Source organism: Raphanus sativus, chromosome 2 (genome assembly GCF_000801105.2).
Source record: "Raphanus sativus cultivar WK10039 chromosome 2, ASM80110v3, whole genome shotgun sequence".
Classification (NCBI taxonomy): Eukaryota; Viridiplantae; Streptophyta; class Magnoliopsida; order Brassicales; family Brassicaceae; genus Raphanus; species Raphanus sativus.
In genome coordinates this window covers 24,622,094-24,638,019 of record NC_079512.1, presented here as the reverse complement: position 1 = coordinate 24,638,019, position 15,926 = coordinate 24,622,094, and the positions used below count along the sequence as shown (strand labels likewise).

Here is a 15,926-nt window from a genome sequence, read left to right as displayed (position 1 = left end):
ATATATTTTAAAAATCATTATTTAATTTAACTATTATAAAAATATATTTAAAATAAAAATTTATACATGACTAAAATTTTTAAATTACTACTTTAAACTCCTGTATTTAAAAAAAATTACTTTTTAATTTTTATTTTTTTAAATACTTTGCGGGTCCACGGGTAGCCGCGATCCAAAATTCACCAACCCACACTCACTCCGCATAAAATACTTATAACCCGCATCCGCAAATCGATTTTTCAAATAGTTTGACCAAACTTATGATCCGCTGTTAAAAGAACGGATATATTTTCTGTTTTATATTTTTAAGAAATATTATTTTTATAAAATACAGGTTGTAACCAGCAAAAAACAATTAACTGTCGTCCATTCAACAAACTGCCACGTATCAGTTCAGACTTTTTTAAAACGGATTGTGTAACTGTTTTTTGACCGGTTAGTTGTTATATGTGTATTACTAAAAAATAAGATATTTTTAAAAAATAAAATTAAAGGTTAAGCAGTTATATTTATATTGGCATATAAACAGTTATATATATCTTATTTTTTTAGTTGGACTCAAGTAACATTAATTGAACATGTTTCAAATTTAATAGTATTGATTATTATATTATATCCAATTACATAAAATAAGTTGTTATATTTTTTTTTATCTTTTAGTGAACAGTGTAACTGTAAATTAGTCTTTATCTTCCCCAATTTATTTGAATCACACTCGTTTGCAACTTCTTCCATGGAAATCAACGACCATATTCAACAAAATTATTAAAATATTTTTCTTTTCCGTTTGTGCCTCATGTTCATAGATCTGTCATCTAATATCCAATTTTCAACAATCAAAACTCTGAGAAAAAACTATATGGTGGTCACTGATACGGACAACCACCGTCTAGCACAAAAATGGTTTTGAAGATCACAAACAGCATCATGGGGTATAAGCAGTTATATAAATTATTAGTTATATATATCAATCGTTTTTGTAACCGTCGACAGTTAAAAATTATATACAGATATCGTGTTATATAGATATGTATAAGCAGTTATATATAAAAATCAATTTTTTTTAAATGGACACAACTTCATATCAATAGGGCATACTTCAACTTTAATAGTATTGATATGGTACTTTATTTTCAAACAATAATTTTTTAAAATAACAAAACCTTGTATTAATTTTTTTTAAAATGGACACAACTTCATATCAATAAGGCATACTTCAAATTTAATAGTATTGATATGGTACTTTATTTTCAAACAATAATTTTTTAAAATAACAAAACCTTGTTAAAAATAATTAATTTTGTATTATGATAGTTATTAAATAGATAAGTGTAAAAAGAGTATAGGGGGTGGTTATGTTAACCTACGTATTTTAAGTGCAAGTATTAATTGTTCCCTATATAATTTTTCTATTGTTTTATTATTGTGAAGGAGGTGGTTACGTTATACTATTGTGTCATGGGTGGTTACATTCGAAAATATAGGATACATTATTTGTTGTCATTAATCGCTGGAGCCAACATTTATCAACTGGATATGTTGAAGAATTAATAGTATTGATAGTTTTGTTTTGTTTTTTATTTTGGTTTTTCTAATTAATGTAATAAAACTAGAATAATATGCGCCGACTTTTCTCCTCAAGCAAAAGTTAAAAGTCAACATATTCGATCCAATTTTTTGGGGCGTGTGGATTCTATAAAAACCCATGCCTGCCTAAACTTATCTTATCGGCCATAACCAGACGAAAACAAATTCACCAAAGCAGGAAAAATATAGAGAGCGAGAGGGAGAGAGCATATATTAATATACCAAAAAAATAAAAATACATTTTGTGAGGGAGAAGAAAAGAAAATGGAGCAGCCTTATGTGTACGCTTACCCACCAGGGACAGCCCCTTCGGCTCCTCCCCCTCCACAAGGTAGTGGCATCGCAGGAGGGATAGTGGATCAAAGGTTCTGCGCTCCGTACCCCGTGGATATGGCGATTGTGCGGAAGATGATGACGTGGACTGACGGTAACTTCGTTATAACCGACGTTAACGGAAACCTGATGTTCAAAGTGAAGGAGCCGGTGTTTGGCCTTCACGACAAGAGGATCTTACTGGATGGTTCTGGATCTCCGGTCTTGACTCTGAGAGAGAAGGTCCGTAGATCTAGTACAACACACAACCTAATTAACTAAGATTAGTTTGAATGTACAAGCTAGGGCTTTAACTAAATTAAATTAAATTTTATATTGCAGATGATGAGCTTGCATGACAGGTGGCAAGTATTTAGAGGAGGGAGTACAGAGCAGCGTGATCTGCTGTACACGGTGAAGAGATCGTCGATGCTTCAGTTTAAGACCAAACTTGATGTGTTTTTGAGTCACAATAAGGAAGAGAATAGATGCGATTTCAGGGTCAAAGGGAGCTGGCTCGAGCGCTCTTGTGTTGTCTACGCCGGAGAATCTGACGCCATCGTTGCCCAAGTAAACTCTCTCTCTCTCTCTCCTAAGTCTATTTGTGAATTGGTAGTTTTCCCACGTTTTATGAATTGTTTGAGTTAAAAAAAAAAGGACAAAACTACGTACTTTGAATACTTGGTTGGTAATTTAAATGGAATGGTTTTGTATATGTATAATAGATGCACAAGAAGCACACTGTGCAGAGCGTGTTCTTGGGAAAGGACAATTTCTCCGTGACGGTTTATCCAAACGTAGATTATGCCTTTATCGCCTCTCTCGTCGTCATTCTTGATGATGTTAACCGAGAAGCCAGCGGCAGCAGCTGATCACAAGCTCACGTATTAGTTACATATGCTTTTGGTTTTGTATTTGTATTTGTATTGTATTGTTGTACGTTCTCTGGACACTTTGTGACTGGGATTTCTTCTTAAAACACTTAGTGTGTCATCTTTCTTCCTACTTGTAAAATTATTGTAAAATTAACGATCTTCAACTATGTGAATAGTAGGTGATTCTTCGTCCTCGTGCACGGCTATAAATATAAAAAATAAATAAATTATAATAATTAATGATATTTTATTTTAATTATTTTGTAATTTATATTATAATTAATATGTATTATTCAATTTAAACAATATGAGTTATTTAAACTAGAGGTATGATTTTGGATATATAGGGTTTAATTGATAAAAGCTCTAATTTCATTTTTTTTAGCTGTAAAATTATTGCCGTGATTTTTTTCTTTGGTTCTAGATTTTTAATTTTTAAGAACTTTTAAATTTGGGCTGTAGGTAATTGTTTCTTCAGAACAATTATAAAGACATGAGTTCAAAGAAGTATTGTGGATTTTAAAAAAAGTTGTGAACTTTAAAAAAAAATAGAAAATAAGATTTGTGTAAATTCAGGGTTGTTGGCGTAATTGTGGCTGTTGAAAGCATCTACAGTAATAACCAATCAAAACCATAATATCTCGTATATTTGGTTATTATTTGGATATATTGTATAAATCTATTTTTCCTGTTCAACTATAATATTTTCTTATAAGAGATCAATTTTTGATTAATTTTGTTATTACATTTAATTTGATTATTATCTTAAATTTGTAAATATATTTAAGTAGATTATGTATAATTTAATATATATTGTTTTGAGGATACAATAGGAAAATTAAAACTAAATTATCCTAAGTTGATTGATTCAAAATTACATAAATGAATATAATAAGAATAGTCTTTTGAAACCTCATACATGTATATAAATCATACAAAATAAATTAATTGTAATAGTTGGTTAATATTCTATAATATTATTTAAGAATTTCATATTTATTTATAAATATTTTGAGTTGTTCTATAAATTTATATGTGTTAAACTGTTACTACAAATAATATAATATATTATTATATTATTTAGATTTTTTATTAATAACTATCCCAATTTAGTTTTGGCATAAATGATAATAGTTATTACAATCTATTTTTGATTAGGAATTTGATTTCATTTTAATTAATAAAATTACATAAAATTGTTAGGAGATTTTTTTTTTTTAGAAATTGTACATTGTATACTTATCAAAGTTACAATATTCTTAACGTAGGATTTTGTCTTTATAACGTAAGATAGGACTCTAGAAAATATTTTTGAAAAATTGTAAATAAAGAAAAAAGAAAAATATTTACAAAAAGGAAATTGCATGTAAATTTCATTAAAGTCTTGATTGGTAGAGCATTATCATTAGCATTATGCTCCATATTATCCAATCAACATTGGTTAGAAAAGCATTTAGAAAAACATTTACTAAATGCTAATGCTCTCCAAATGTTCTCTGGCAAATGCTCTCATATGAAGCTTTTGGAATAGCATTTGCATTTACAATTTATAAATTTAAGAAATAAATATAATTAGTTCATTTATTTGATTTAAAATATCATAAAATTATTTTTATATCCAGAAAATGGAATTTTCATTTATAAAATAAATTTACAATATAAATATATTTTTTTTAAAAATAGTATTTCACATTTAAAATATAATCTAATTATATAAATTATATTATATTTTAAATACAAAATATTATTTTAAAAATAGATATTTAAATTGTAAATTTTATTTTTTAAAATACAATTTTCGATATAAAATAATTTTGAAATTAGTAAATAAAATAAATAAATTATATTTCTTTTATATATTAATATACAAAATAAAAAAGCATATATATAATGATAATTTATTTATTTTGTTTAATAATATTCAAATTATTATATCCAAAAATAAATTTATATTATTTATTTTATTTAATAATATTTAAAGTTATTTTATATCCAAAAATAAATTTATATTTAAAAAATTATATTTTTAAATAATAATATTTCACATTTAAAAATTAATTTAATTTATGTTATTAATTGAGATTCATTATTTTTAATAAAAAAGTATTATTAATATGTATACTATAATTTAATATATATAATTTTAAAATAAATATATTATATACTAACTTTTATAAAAAAAATTGTATACTACTACTGCTTTACCAATCATCTTATTAAAAGTTTTAATAAGAGCATACAGCTTCTGCAGCATACTGCATCTACAGCATACTGCTACTGCTTCTGCTTTCGCTAAGGTGATACACATATGTAACTAACATGAGGACATTGTCTTTTTGTAACAGCTTGGTTACAAAAAATCATTTTTATAAGAATGTAGTTAAATAAAAAGAAAGATTACTAATGATAATTATAATTATTAATTGAAAGTTTCTCAAAAAAATAACTATGTAATCAAGTATCGTGAGAGTTGACATGACAGTTGATTTCTTAAATAATTATAGAAATGGTTTTTTTATAATTTGTTTTTTGTAAATATTTTTTTATCATACACGAGTATTATAGTCTCCTAACATTTTATTTTCTTTTCCAAAATTAATCAGATGTCTGTAAAAATCTAATTTTTCGTAACCTTGACTGAAAGGCCATCAAGTCGTCCAAATCTTGTTTGTCGTATCGTTAATAAATCTTCCAATTTCAAAACGGACCATGTTTTCCTTTTATAACTTAACCATCACCCGTTACAATGACTTGGGGTGGGTCGGGTAAATGGTTTTCAAAACAGTCTCCGTTTTCATTGGTTAATATCAATAAATTCAAAACGATGATATAGTTCCGTAAAATAAATAACCCAAACGTCACTGTATATAGTAGAGACAAATAAGCAAAGAAATAAAAGCAAAATGAACAAGAAAGAAAGAGCTGTAAAGTTGGGAAAAAAATAAAAAAGAGAAGGATAAGTTTGGTGACTGTGTAATGATTAAAAAAAGAAGATCAGAAGTGATAAAAAACAATCTAAACCAGTTGATAATTAGAGAACTAATATAAAAGCAGTAACCAACCAGCCCAATAAGCAAGATTTGTTAGCAAAAAGGGACAAGCAAGAACAGGCTGTTTGGTTTAAATTAGAACAAACAAACAAACTCTCTCCTCTGTCTCTTCTATATAATAATAATAATTAAGGGTTTCGCCTTTGTGTGTGTTCTATCATTTGTCGCAAGCAGGTCTCTCTTTCTCTCTCTCGCATCTCTTCCGCGCTTCATTTTTCTTTTGGAACTTATCTCTTCCGTGCTTCATTCAGGAGGTGATTTTTCTTCTTCTTTTTCTTCTTTGGATTTAATGTACAATATGTTCCACATCTCAAGGTTTTCATTTTGGCTCTAAGTAATCTAGTAGATAGGAGAAACCAAAAAGAAAAAGTCTACAGATTATTTGCTTGGCTGGTCTATTTGCCTGATATCTGCATGTTTCTCTCGATATTTATATTTGTTGGATCTATATGTTGTGTGGATCTGTCTTTTACTTTTTTCTTATGTTTTAATAAGGGCTCTCCTATTATTATTGCAGGGTTTTGAAACAAATGCAGAAACATGTATTTGAAAGCTGAACAGCAGTGCTCTACTACTAGTACTGCTTTACACCTCCCTTCTCCTCCCTTTTTCTTCACCACCCTCATCCCTCATCATCCCTGCTCTCACTCTCAGAATGTTCGAATCAACGCCTCGTGGAAGCATGTTCTATGCGTGGACGGTTGACTCTCTTCTTGCTTCTTGACATCACCCCCATCCCATTTTTTTCTTTTCTTTTTTCTTTTTTTTTTAGTTGTATATTTGTAGCTCTTTATTACCCCTATTGCTCTTAGCATTACTAGTAGTGAAGCTAAATCCTATGGAGAAGAAAGGGACAGTGCTGATGCTCCGTTACGAGGTCGGCAAGTTACTTGGCCAGGGTACCTTTGCCAAGGTCTACCATGCCAGGAATCTCGTTTCTGGTGATGGTGTCGCTGTTAAGGTCATCGATAAAGATAAAATCGTCAATGTTACTGGTATGACCGACCAGATCAAGCGTGAGATCTCTGTCATGAGACTCCTGTCACACCCAAACATTGTCCACCTCCATGAAGTCATGGCCACTAAATCTAAAATCTACTTCGTCATGGAGCACGTTAAGGGCGGTGAGCTTTTCAACCAAGTCTCCGCCGGCAAACTCAAAGAAGGCGTCGCCAGAAAGTATTTCCAGCAGCTTGTCCGCGCCGTACACTACTGCCACACCCTCGGAGTTTGCCACAGGGACTTGAAGCCTGAGAATCTTCTCTTGGATGAACATGGGAATCTCAAAGTCTCTGATTTTGGACTCAGCGCTCTTTCTGACTCTAGACGCCAAGACGGCTTGCTCCACACCACCTGTGGGACCCCTGCGTATGTTGCACCTGAGGTTATGAGCAGGAATGGGTATGACGGGTTTAAAGCCGATGTGTGGTCTTGTGGTGTCGTTCTTTACGTGCTCCTTGCCGGTTATCTCCCTTTCCGTGACTCCAACCTCATTGACTTGTATAAGAAGATTGGTAAAGCCGAGTTCAAGTTCCCCAACTGGTTTGCTCCCGGGGCTAGGAGATTGCTCAAGAAGATCTTGGATCCTAACCCCAACACGAGGATATCTACTGAGAAGATCATGCAGAGTTCTTGGTTCAGGAAAGGCCTAGAAAAGGAGAAAGACGATGCTGATGATGCAGAGACCGACGACGCAGAGTCAACGGTGCATGAGGACTGTGACAAGGCAAAGAAGCAGTGTATCAACCTGAATGCTTTTGAGATCATTTCGCTGTCCACCGGGTTTGATCTCTCGGGACTGTTTGAGAAAGGCGAAGAGAAGGAGGAGATGAGGTTTACGTCCAACCGAGAGGCGTCAGAGATCACGGAGAAGCTGATGGAGGTAGGGAGGGAACTTAAGATGAAAGTGAAGAAGAAGGAAGAAGGATGGAGGGTGAAGATGGAAGGTAGAAAAGAGGGTGCAGGGGTGGAAGCGGAGGTGTTTGAGATTGCGCCAAGCTTCCACATGGTGGTGATGAAGAAGAACGGTGGAGATACTGCGGAGTATAAGAGATTGATGAAGGAGAGTATAAGGCCAGCTTTGATGGACATTGCATTGGCTTGGCATTGAAACTGTTAAACTACTACTATCTTTTTTTTATATTTCTTTCGTACTAAAATGTTTAGTTTCGTTCTTGATTCTGATGATCTTTAAGACGTTTGTTTCTTGTTTTCGAGGTGTAACAATAATAAACTCATTTCACTACACGAAAAAGGGATTATGTATAATATCTGGAACACAAAGTAGACATCTGAAACCTAAAATCAAATAGTTTTTAGCAAAAAAAATAAATAACTAAAATCAAATAGGATGAGAAAGAACACGTCTAGGAAACACAATTTTACTATACAGAAAAATCTATAAAAAATACTCGACAAATAATATATTATATTAATAAAAAAAATTAAATCCTAAATACACTTGTTCAAAATATGACATAAATCTATAAAAGAAAATAATAATAATTTTTAAAGAAAAAAATATTAGTATATGATCTCGTTAAAACTATAAAATACTAGCTTATAAATATATGCATTTTGTATAAATACAAACGAACAATTGTATTGTTTGCTTTATATGAACCATAAAATGATGATTTCTACGTCTCTTTAACATTTCTAATATATTTTGCTAATATCTAGTAAAGTTATATCCAAACCACACTTAAACATACTTTATATAAAATAAATAAAAATTAAAATAATAGAAAATTCAAATTTCATAATTTAATTAATATATAATATGGTAAAATTAACTATTTTATTTTAGTTTATACAAAATATATTCTGAAACAGAAAATTCAATATTTTTCAAAAATTAATAAAATATTTTAATCTCAACATTATTAGTTTATAGAGTTTTTAATGTATATTGTTATGGTTTTGTATTATCTTAACCTTTAGATGTTGAAAAAGAATGTTATGTATATTAGAGCATTTCCAAAAAAAACACTCTATTTTAGAGTTTGCAAGTTTTAATGTGTTATTCTCCAAAAGAAAAACTTCAAACCTAACTTCAAAATTATTTGTATTTTATATTATGGTCCCTATATTTGTTATAATTAATATAAATCCATAAAACTTATAAATAACTAGCATATATATAAAAATATCACATTAATATTAATTAATAAAATCTTACAGTAAATATATAAATTATAAATATAAATACATAACTAAATATTAAACTACAAGAAAAGACACTATATTTTGAAGCTTGCAAAACTTTATATTTAAAGTTTAAAGATGTTTTTAAACTTCATATTTGAAGTCTAAAGATGTTTTTAAACCTTAAAACTACTTATTTTAAAGTTTATATTTAGTTTTATGTGTAAAACTAAAATTTATGAAAACAAATATGAAATATTATAAGATATAGTTTTTTATAAAGATTAAAATAATAAACAACAAATTATCTAAGAATCATAAAAAATGTATTATGTAATTGGAAAGACCAAAATGCAAATAAAAATGTGAAACTTCAAATTTGAGGTTTTGAATAGTGACACTCTATATTTGAAACTTCACTAATAAAAATTTCAAATTTAAAATTTTCTTTTGAAAGATAAAAACTTTAAATATGAAATTATATAGTATCTTGGAGTTGTTCAGGGGCGGATGTATGTGGTGAGCTACGGTGTCACGTGCACCATCTACTTTTCCAGAATTTTTTTTTTTTGTATATAGTTAATATATATATTTGGTGATCAGATAGGAAGAGATGAAGAAGTTAAATGAACCTAGTTGACAAACGATTTCAAACGACTTTCAAATGTACAAAGCCCAATTGAATAATGGATTTCGTTGACAAACGTTTGTCAATAAAATATAAACCTAACTGACAAACGACTTGCGTATGTCAGCAAAAAATATTAGTTAAAATCATTTGTCAATAAAACATACTTATAGTCCAATTTTAAGTACAAAGCCCAATTAAAAAAAATTCAGAAAAAGATAACGAAAGAAGTGGTAACAAGTTCTGAAAGTTGACCTAGTGTGAGAGAATGCAGTTCTGCATATTATGTCCACTGTTTTGCTCATCAGCTCCAGTTAGTCGTCGTGGCAGTTGCTCAAAAGCATTATGGAGTTGGTGATTTCTTTGATAAGCTTGATGTCTTGTTAAATGTGGTTGGGGCTTCTTGTAAGAGGAAAGATATGGTTCGAAAAGATTTTCGGAAACAAATAGAGGAAAGAATTAAGAAAGGTGAAATTAAGACAGGAAAGGGATTAACCAAGAGGTTTCATTTCAAAGATCCGGTAAGACTCGTTGGGGTTCTCACTACAAGACATTGCTGCGATTGGTTGATTTGTTTTCTTCAATCATTAAAGTACTTGAGTATGTCGAAAGTGATGGGAGTGATGGTATCAAAAGACGACAAGCTAATGGTCTTCTCAATTACTTTCACACCTTTGAATTTGTGTTCTACTTACAGTTAATGTTGCTTCTTCTTGGGATCACAAATAGCTTATCAAAAGCTCTTCAAAGGAAAGACTTGGATATCTTGAATGCTATGTCGCTTGTGAAATTCACCAAACAATAATTGTATAAGCTCAGGGAAAATGGATGGGAATCTCTGATCAACAAAGTTTTTTCCTTCTGTGAAAATTATAAGATTGAGTTGCTGGTCATGGATGATGAGTTTAATTCGAAGAGTTCAAGAAAAAGAAGCAATATAACCAACTTGCATCATTACAAGGTGGAATACTTTTACACTGTATTGGATATGCAAATTCAGGAGTTTAATGACCGCTTTGACGAGGTAAACACTGAATTACTTGGTTGTATTGCTTCTTTGAGCCCCAGTGATTCATTTCGTGAGTTTGATCCCTTGAAAGTTATGAGATTATCTGAGTTTTATCCTGAAGATTTTAGTCATATGGAGCGGATGACTCTTGAACATCAACTTGGTCTCTATATTGATAACATCCGTGAAGATAAAAGATTTTCTACTTTGAAGAATTTTGGAGATCTTGCATGTATGATGGTGGAGACAAAGAAACATCTTTCACATCCTCAGGTTTATCGGTTTTTAAAGCTAGTTTTGACTTTACCAGTTGCCACTGCTACAGTTGAGAGATGTTTTTCTGCGATGAAGATTGTGAAGACTAGCTTGCGGAACCGGATAAGTGATCAAGTTTTAAATGATTGTGTTGTTTGTTTTGTTGAAAAAGAATTGTTTGAGAAAGTAACAAATGACGCTGTGATAAAAAGATTCCAGAAAATGGAATCACGTAGGATTAATTTGTAAGGTATTTTTTTAAAAAAAAATTTATTTTATAAACGAGTTTAGTTATTGTGACTCCGGTAAAAATTTGTTCTAGATCCGTCCCTGGAGATGCTCTTAACGTAAAAGAAAAGAAGTTATGTTCCCAAAACAAATTAAATATGCATCTTTTTGAGCGTGTGTTTGTCGACCATTTATTTTGGTGTCTTACGTGTTTCTAATTACGTACGTCACATAATTTTTTAGAAAAGGAGCGGTCGAAGATAAAACAGCTAGCTGTTCATACACATATATGGTTTGGAAAATGTCTTTGATGGTTGGATGTTTCTTGTTGACCGGCCCGATTCGAAGAAACAACGACTAGATGGGACATGCTCATTGAATTTTTGGGGTCCAATAGACCACCCTCGGCCCATAATCCAATACATTTTTTTCTCTTTTCGATTTGGTCAAATCAAAGGTTTAATAGCCGGATAGGACTTCTAATGTATAAGGATTCTGCTTAATCTGGATTTTTCAGTGGGCCAATAAATTGGATAACAAAAGAAACGACCCAATCTCTGGGGGATAACAAATGAAGATGGGCAGTTGACAAAAAAAAAAAAAACCACCCAATCTCTGGCTTTAACTATCACAATAAGACTCATTTTTTAGCCTAACAACATAACTAGCTTACTTTTCATCATTACAATTTATTAACTGCCGTATTAATGAACAATATATTGCCCCCGCCCCTCTTTCCAAAAATTATTATGCAATCAGTTTTCTAAAGAAGCTGGGCTTTTTCTTGAAATCGTCGGTCTAAGCTGTATCATTTACAAAATGTTTGCTTTGGTTATGGCCCTCGTGTAAAATTTAGCGATATGATTACTTTAATTTATTTTTATTTTTAATTGTAAAATTTGTTGAACTTACTAGGTTCGGTCAAAGCTGATGGTCAGAAGTTTCTCCAGCTCCGACATCGGCTTGTTTAATTCGTTTTATTTTTCTTTTTTCGATATATTGTGTTTCCGGTTGCTGTTTTATTGTCAATTTATTTTATATCTAACAAGGTTTTTTTATTGTTTTTTTGTATGTTTTTTCTAATTGGTTTGGAAAGATAAAACTTCCAGTTAAATTGAACTGTTTAGAAAATGTAATTATAAATCTATTATGGATGGTGGCGACGAGTCTTATCAGCTTCAATCGTTGATGGTTTTTCATTCGATGGTGATAGAGTTTTTGCTGCAAACTATGGTTACTTCGAAAGGCAGCATGAAGTTCTATGGAACGGTAATCTCTTTGACTCTGTTAATAGAGCAAAATAGAGATTTGTCTTATCTCGGTGGCTCCTACTAGAGTAATAAAAAGAGAATTACAATCGTTTTCAACTTATTCTGAAGCGTGGTGAGTTTTATGGAATGGTAATCTCTTTGACTGTGTTAATAGAGCAAAATAGAGATTTATCTTATCTCGTTGGCTCCTACTGGAATAACAAAAAGAGAATGACAATCGTTTTCAACTTAGTCTGAAGCGTAGTACTTTTGGATTACTACGAAGGTTATCTCTTTTAAGATTCATCTATTCCAAAAGCAAATATGAATTAAAAAATTTTAGTGATTCATATGCAAAATAGATATATTAGTTTATTTTGGATTTGCTGGTGTACCCGTTTTCTATGTTGTTTTATTGATTTTCATTGTTTAAAACTCTTTGTAATGCTTAATAAGGTAATCCAGCTACAAAAAAAAATTGTAAAATTTGTTTAGTATACATTAAAATTTGGTGGCCCGATGAAAGTTAATGAAATTAGTTATGTGTTTATGTTTTCCTTTTATATCCACATAAAGTTGGATGCATGTACTAAGTACAATTAGCATGTACAAGACAGTCAGTACAAAAGTGTAAGATATGATCGTTGAGTAAAAGGAATCATATCATGCTTGGAGACAGATTATTGATATGAATTTGTCACTTATTGATATGCTAATTATGTCGATTATAAAATGTTGAATTATTGAGCAATGGTTTCGATGTGGATACCAGGAAAGAAATGGATTAATTATGAGAATTATTGACAATGGTTTCGATGTAGATAGCAGGAAAGAAAGGAATTAATTAAGAGAATTATTGAGCAATGGTTTCAATGTGGATAGCAGGAAATAAAGGAATTTATTAAGAGAATTATTGGTGTATGGTGGCACATGCGAAAGACCACCAACTATTCACAATGCGATAAGGACAAGCTCTTACTTATCAAAAAGGTGAAAGTACTTCCGTTACTTCTCATGGCTCAGATCTGGACAGTTGGCTTTCACTGATTGACAATTTCAGTTGCATAATCGCAGGGCTACCATTATTCATCTGATTTTCATCTCCTCATATAAATCCTTAATGGTATCATTTTTTTTCTTGGTAAAAATAGTATCACATTAATAGTATCATATTTGCGTGTCGCGTAATGCACTATATGTCTCTATGCACGCGGTTCGTGCACGATTTGCCATTGTCATGGCAGTTTCTCTGCCCCTATCAAGAACATATTTTTCTTCTTCTTGGTGCATCCCAGCTCTGATAACCATTTACAAAAACAAGCTCTGATAACCATTTACAAAAACATTGATAATCAAAGATTACATGATAAGTTACAGAGGCTAACATATTTAAAAATAAAAATTGGGAGAATTTTCCTGAATAGTTTTGTCAGACAAAGCCATAACTTCTGTCATTTTTTTTATTTTTTTGGATGATATTGACAGATACCTAAATCACTAGTCGTCGTATTCACGTCACGCAAAGAAGAAGCATCTTCCCGGTTATGGGCTGTCTGTAAACCGGCCACCGTCTCGTCCGGTTTGTGAACAATCTCCACGAGGAAAGGCCTCAGTGTATCTGACCAAATATCCCCTCCACCTCGTTGCCGCTGCCTCACCTCGATCATCACCAGCTCGTCCGTAAGCTGATTGATCTCCACAACCATCGCAAAGCAACCTCCTTCCCCTTGTATCTTCATCCCCCACGCTTCCTTGCTCGCCACGGTCAGATTCTCCTCAGCCGCCACCTCCTCCAGCTTCTCCACCACCCTCTCCGCCGTCCATCCGACACGAACCGCTCCACCCGATCGTACTTCCCGGCAAACATACCGGAGAGGTTGAAACCGGGAGATCCCGAGATGATGTGGAAGGCGTTCATCACCCGCGTCTCGCTGTCCCACTGGAGCTTCATGTCGGAATCCTCGAGGTGGAACTTGGACATTTTGTCGTCGTACCCCTGTCTGAACCAGGGGTCGCGGGTGATCTCCTCGATCGTGATCCTCGACTGCGGGTTCGTGTCGAGGAGACGAGTGAGGAGACGCCGCAGATCAGGGGAGGTCCACTTGGGGATGCGGAACTCTCCTTTGTATATCTTCCTGTACATGACCATCAGGTTATGGTCGTTGAACGGTAGATACCCCGCGTTAAGCACGAACAGTATCACTCCACACGACCACACGTCGATCTTGGCCCCGTCGTACCCTTTCTTCGCCAGGACCTCGGGCGCCACGTAGGCGGGGGTCCCGCATAGCGTGTGTAGGAGACCGTCTGGTCTGATCTGCTCCGTCAGCGCGCTGAGTCCGAAGTCGGAGATTTTCAGATCGAGCTTCTCGTCGAGGAGGAGGTTCTCCGGTTTGAGATCCCGGTGAAAGACGCCGCGGGAGTGGCAGTAACCGACGGCGGAGATGAGCTGGTGGAAGTAGCGGCGGCTGAGATCCTCGGAGAATCTTCCTTTGGAGACCTTGGCGAAGAGCTCGCCGCCTTTGGCGAGCTCCATGACGAAGAAGATCTTGGATTTGGTGGCGAGGACCTCGGAGAGGCGCACGATGTGGGGGTGGCGAAGGCGGTGCATGATAGCGATCTCCCTCGTGACGTGGGCGTTGAGGCCTCCTTTGTTCAGCCTCTGCTTGCTCACTACTTTGATCGCCACGCTCTGACCCGTCCCCGTGTCCCCTCCCTCTGTACACTTTCGCGAACGCCCCGCATCCCACCAGCTTCCCCACCTCGTACTTCCCCAACACAAACACCTCTCTGCTTCTCCTCCATCATTTTTAAGATTACTTCTGTCTTGAACTCAATTCCTGTACCCTGATACTGAAGTCTGCGTAACCATTACGAATTCAAAACCAGAAAAATAAAATAAGAAAAAAAATTCCACTGATTGTTTGTTGTTGATAGAAGAAAGCTAAGGCAAAACTAACTTGATGAGTAAAGATTTGAAAAAGCAAAACTGATACGATAACTTGAGAACAATATGATAGAGAGATCGATTTTGATTTCGGATAAGAGATAAAAAGCTCTGTATCGAGTTTGTTACATATTTATCAGTGTCTTGAGGTGGGAGACGAGGGTAGTTATGTAAATACTTGACTTTTTTCTCTTTGGTACCAAAGACGTGAGAGTTTTTCTGTTTTGTTTTTTTTTTTTATTCTTTTAAGAAGATTTTGGACGTTGAGTTGAATTAACAACCATCCACGTGTTTCCTTGCTTGTTCTCGTGTTGATTTGGTATCTCCAAGGGTTAGGTCATCGCATTAAATTTTACATATTCGAATCTTCGCCTTGTGTTATAAAATTTCCACCAACTGTTTTCAATTTTCTTCATTATAAAATTCTTTCCTACAAAAATTTAATAAAGAGGCATGTCACATTCCCTCAAATTTAAGAGAAAGTAATTTTCAACATTGCAACATATTTTCTTTTCCAAATTCCTCATCATAAAAATATATAGAAAAAAGTTCATTCTAAATTGAGGAAGAATAAATATTATTTGCTTTATTAGTTTATAATTATAATTATGTTTTACTGTTTTTATTTTTAAAACAAT

General features: G+C 33.0%; 3 protein-coding genes across 3 annotated transcripts; 2 read left to right on the top strand and 1 right to left on the bottom strand.

Moving 5' to 3' along the window:
- The first annotated feature begins 1,716 nt into the window (after window positions 1–1,716).
- LOC108840913 (protein LURP-one-related 15) lies at window positions 1,717–2,968 on the top strand. The gene is made up of 3 exons (XM_018613715.2): window positions 1,717–2,142; window positions 2,242–2,469; window positions 2,625–2,968. Exons 1-3 carry the CDS (start codon window positions 1,852–1,854, stop codon window positions 2,769–2,771), a joined length of 666 nt encoding a protein of 221 aa, XP_018469217.2. The 5' UTR covers window positions 1,717–1,851; the 3' UTR covers window positions 2,772–2,968.
- Window positions 2,969–5,870: 2,902 nt separating this feature from the next.
- On the top strand, window positions 5,871–8,078 carry LOC108843111 (CBL-interacting serine/threonine-protein kinase 15). Its single transcript, XM_018616211.2, has 2 exons — window positions 5,871–6,078; window positions 6,342–8,078. Exon 2 carries the CDS (start codon window positions 6,663–6,665, stop codon window positions 7,932–7,934), a length of 1,272 nt encoding a protein of 423 aa, XP_018471713.2. The 5' UTR covers window positions 5,871–6,078; window positions 6,342–6,662; the 3' UTR covers window positions 7,935–8,078.
- Window positions 8,079–13,668: 5,590 nt separating this feature from the next.
- On the bottom strand, window positions 13,669–15,410 carry LOC108843499 (CBL-interacting serine/threonine-protein kinase 14). Its single transcript, XM_057002711.1, is given in 4 exon segments — window positions 13,669–14,169; window positions 14,172–15,051; window positions 15,053–15,121; window positions 15,123–15,410. Coding segments are annotated over 4 exon segments (1,344 nt in total). The 5' UTR covers window positions 15,150–15,410; the 3' UTR covers window positions 13,669–13,801.
- Between the last annotated feature and the right edge of the window lie 516 nt (window positions 15,411–15,926).

What these genes read in the sequence shown, in the direction of transcription:
- LOC108843111 (XM_018616211.2), top strand. Translation starts at nt 6,663, where the DNA reads ATGGAGAAGAAAGGGACAGTGCTGATGCTCCGTTACGAGGTCGGCAAG.
- LOC108840913 (XM_018613715.2), top strand. Translation starts at nt 1,852, where the DNA reads ATGGAGCAGCCTTATGTGTACGCTTACCCACCAGGGACAGCCCCTTCG. An exon ending in TCTTGACTCTGAGAGAGAAG is followed by an intron (nt 2,143 to 2,241) that starts GTCCGTAGATCT and finishes TTTATATTGCAG; the next exon opens with ATGATGAGCTTGCATGACAG. An exon ending in CTGACGCCATCGTTGCCCAA is followed by an intron (nt 2,470 to 2,624) that starts GTAAACTCTCTC and finishes TATGTATAATAG; the next exon opens with ATGCACAAGAAGCACACTGT.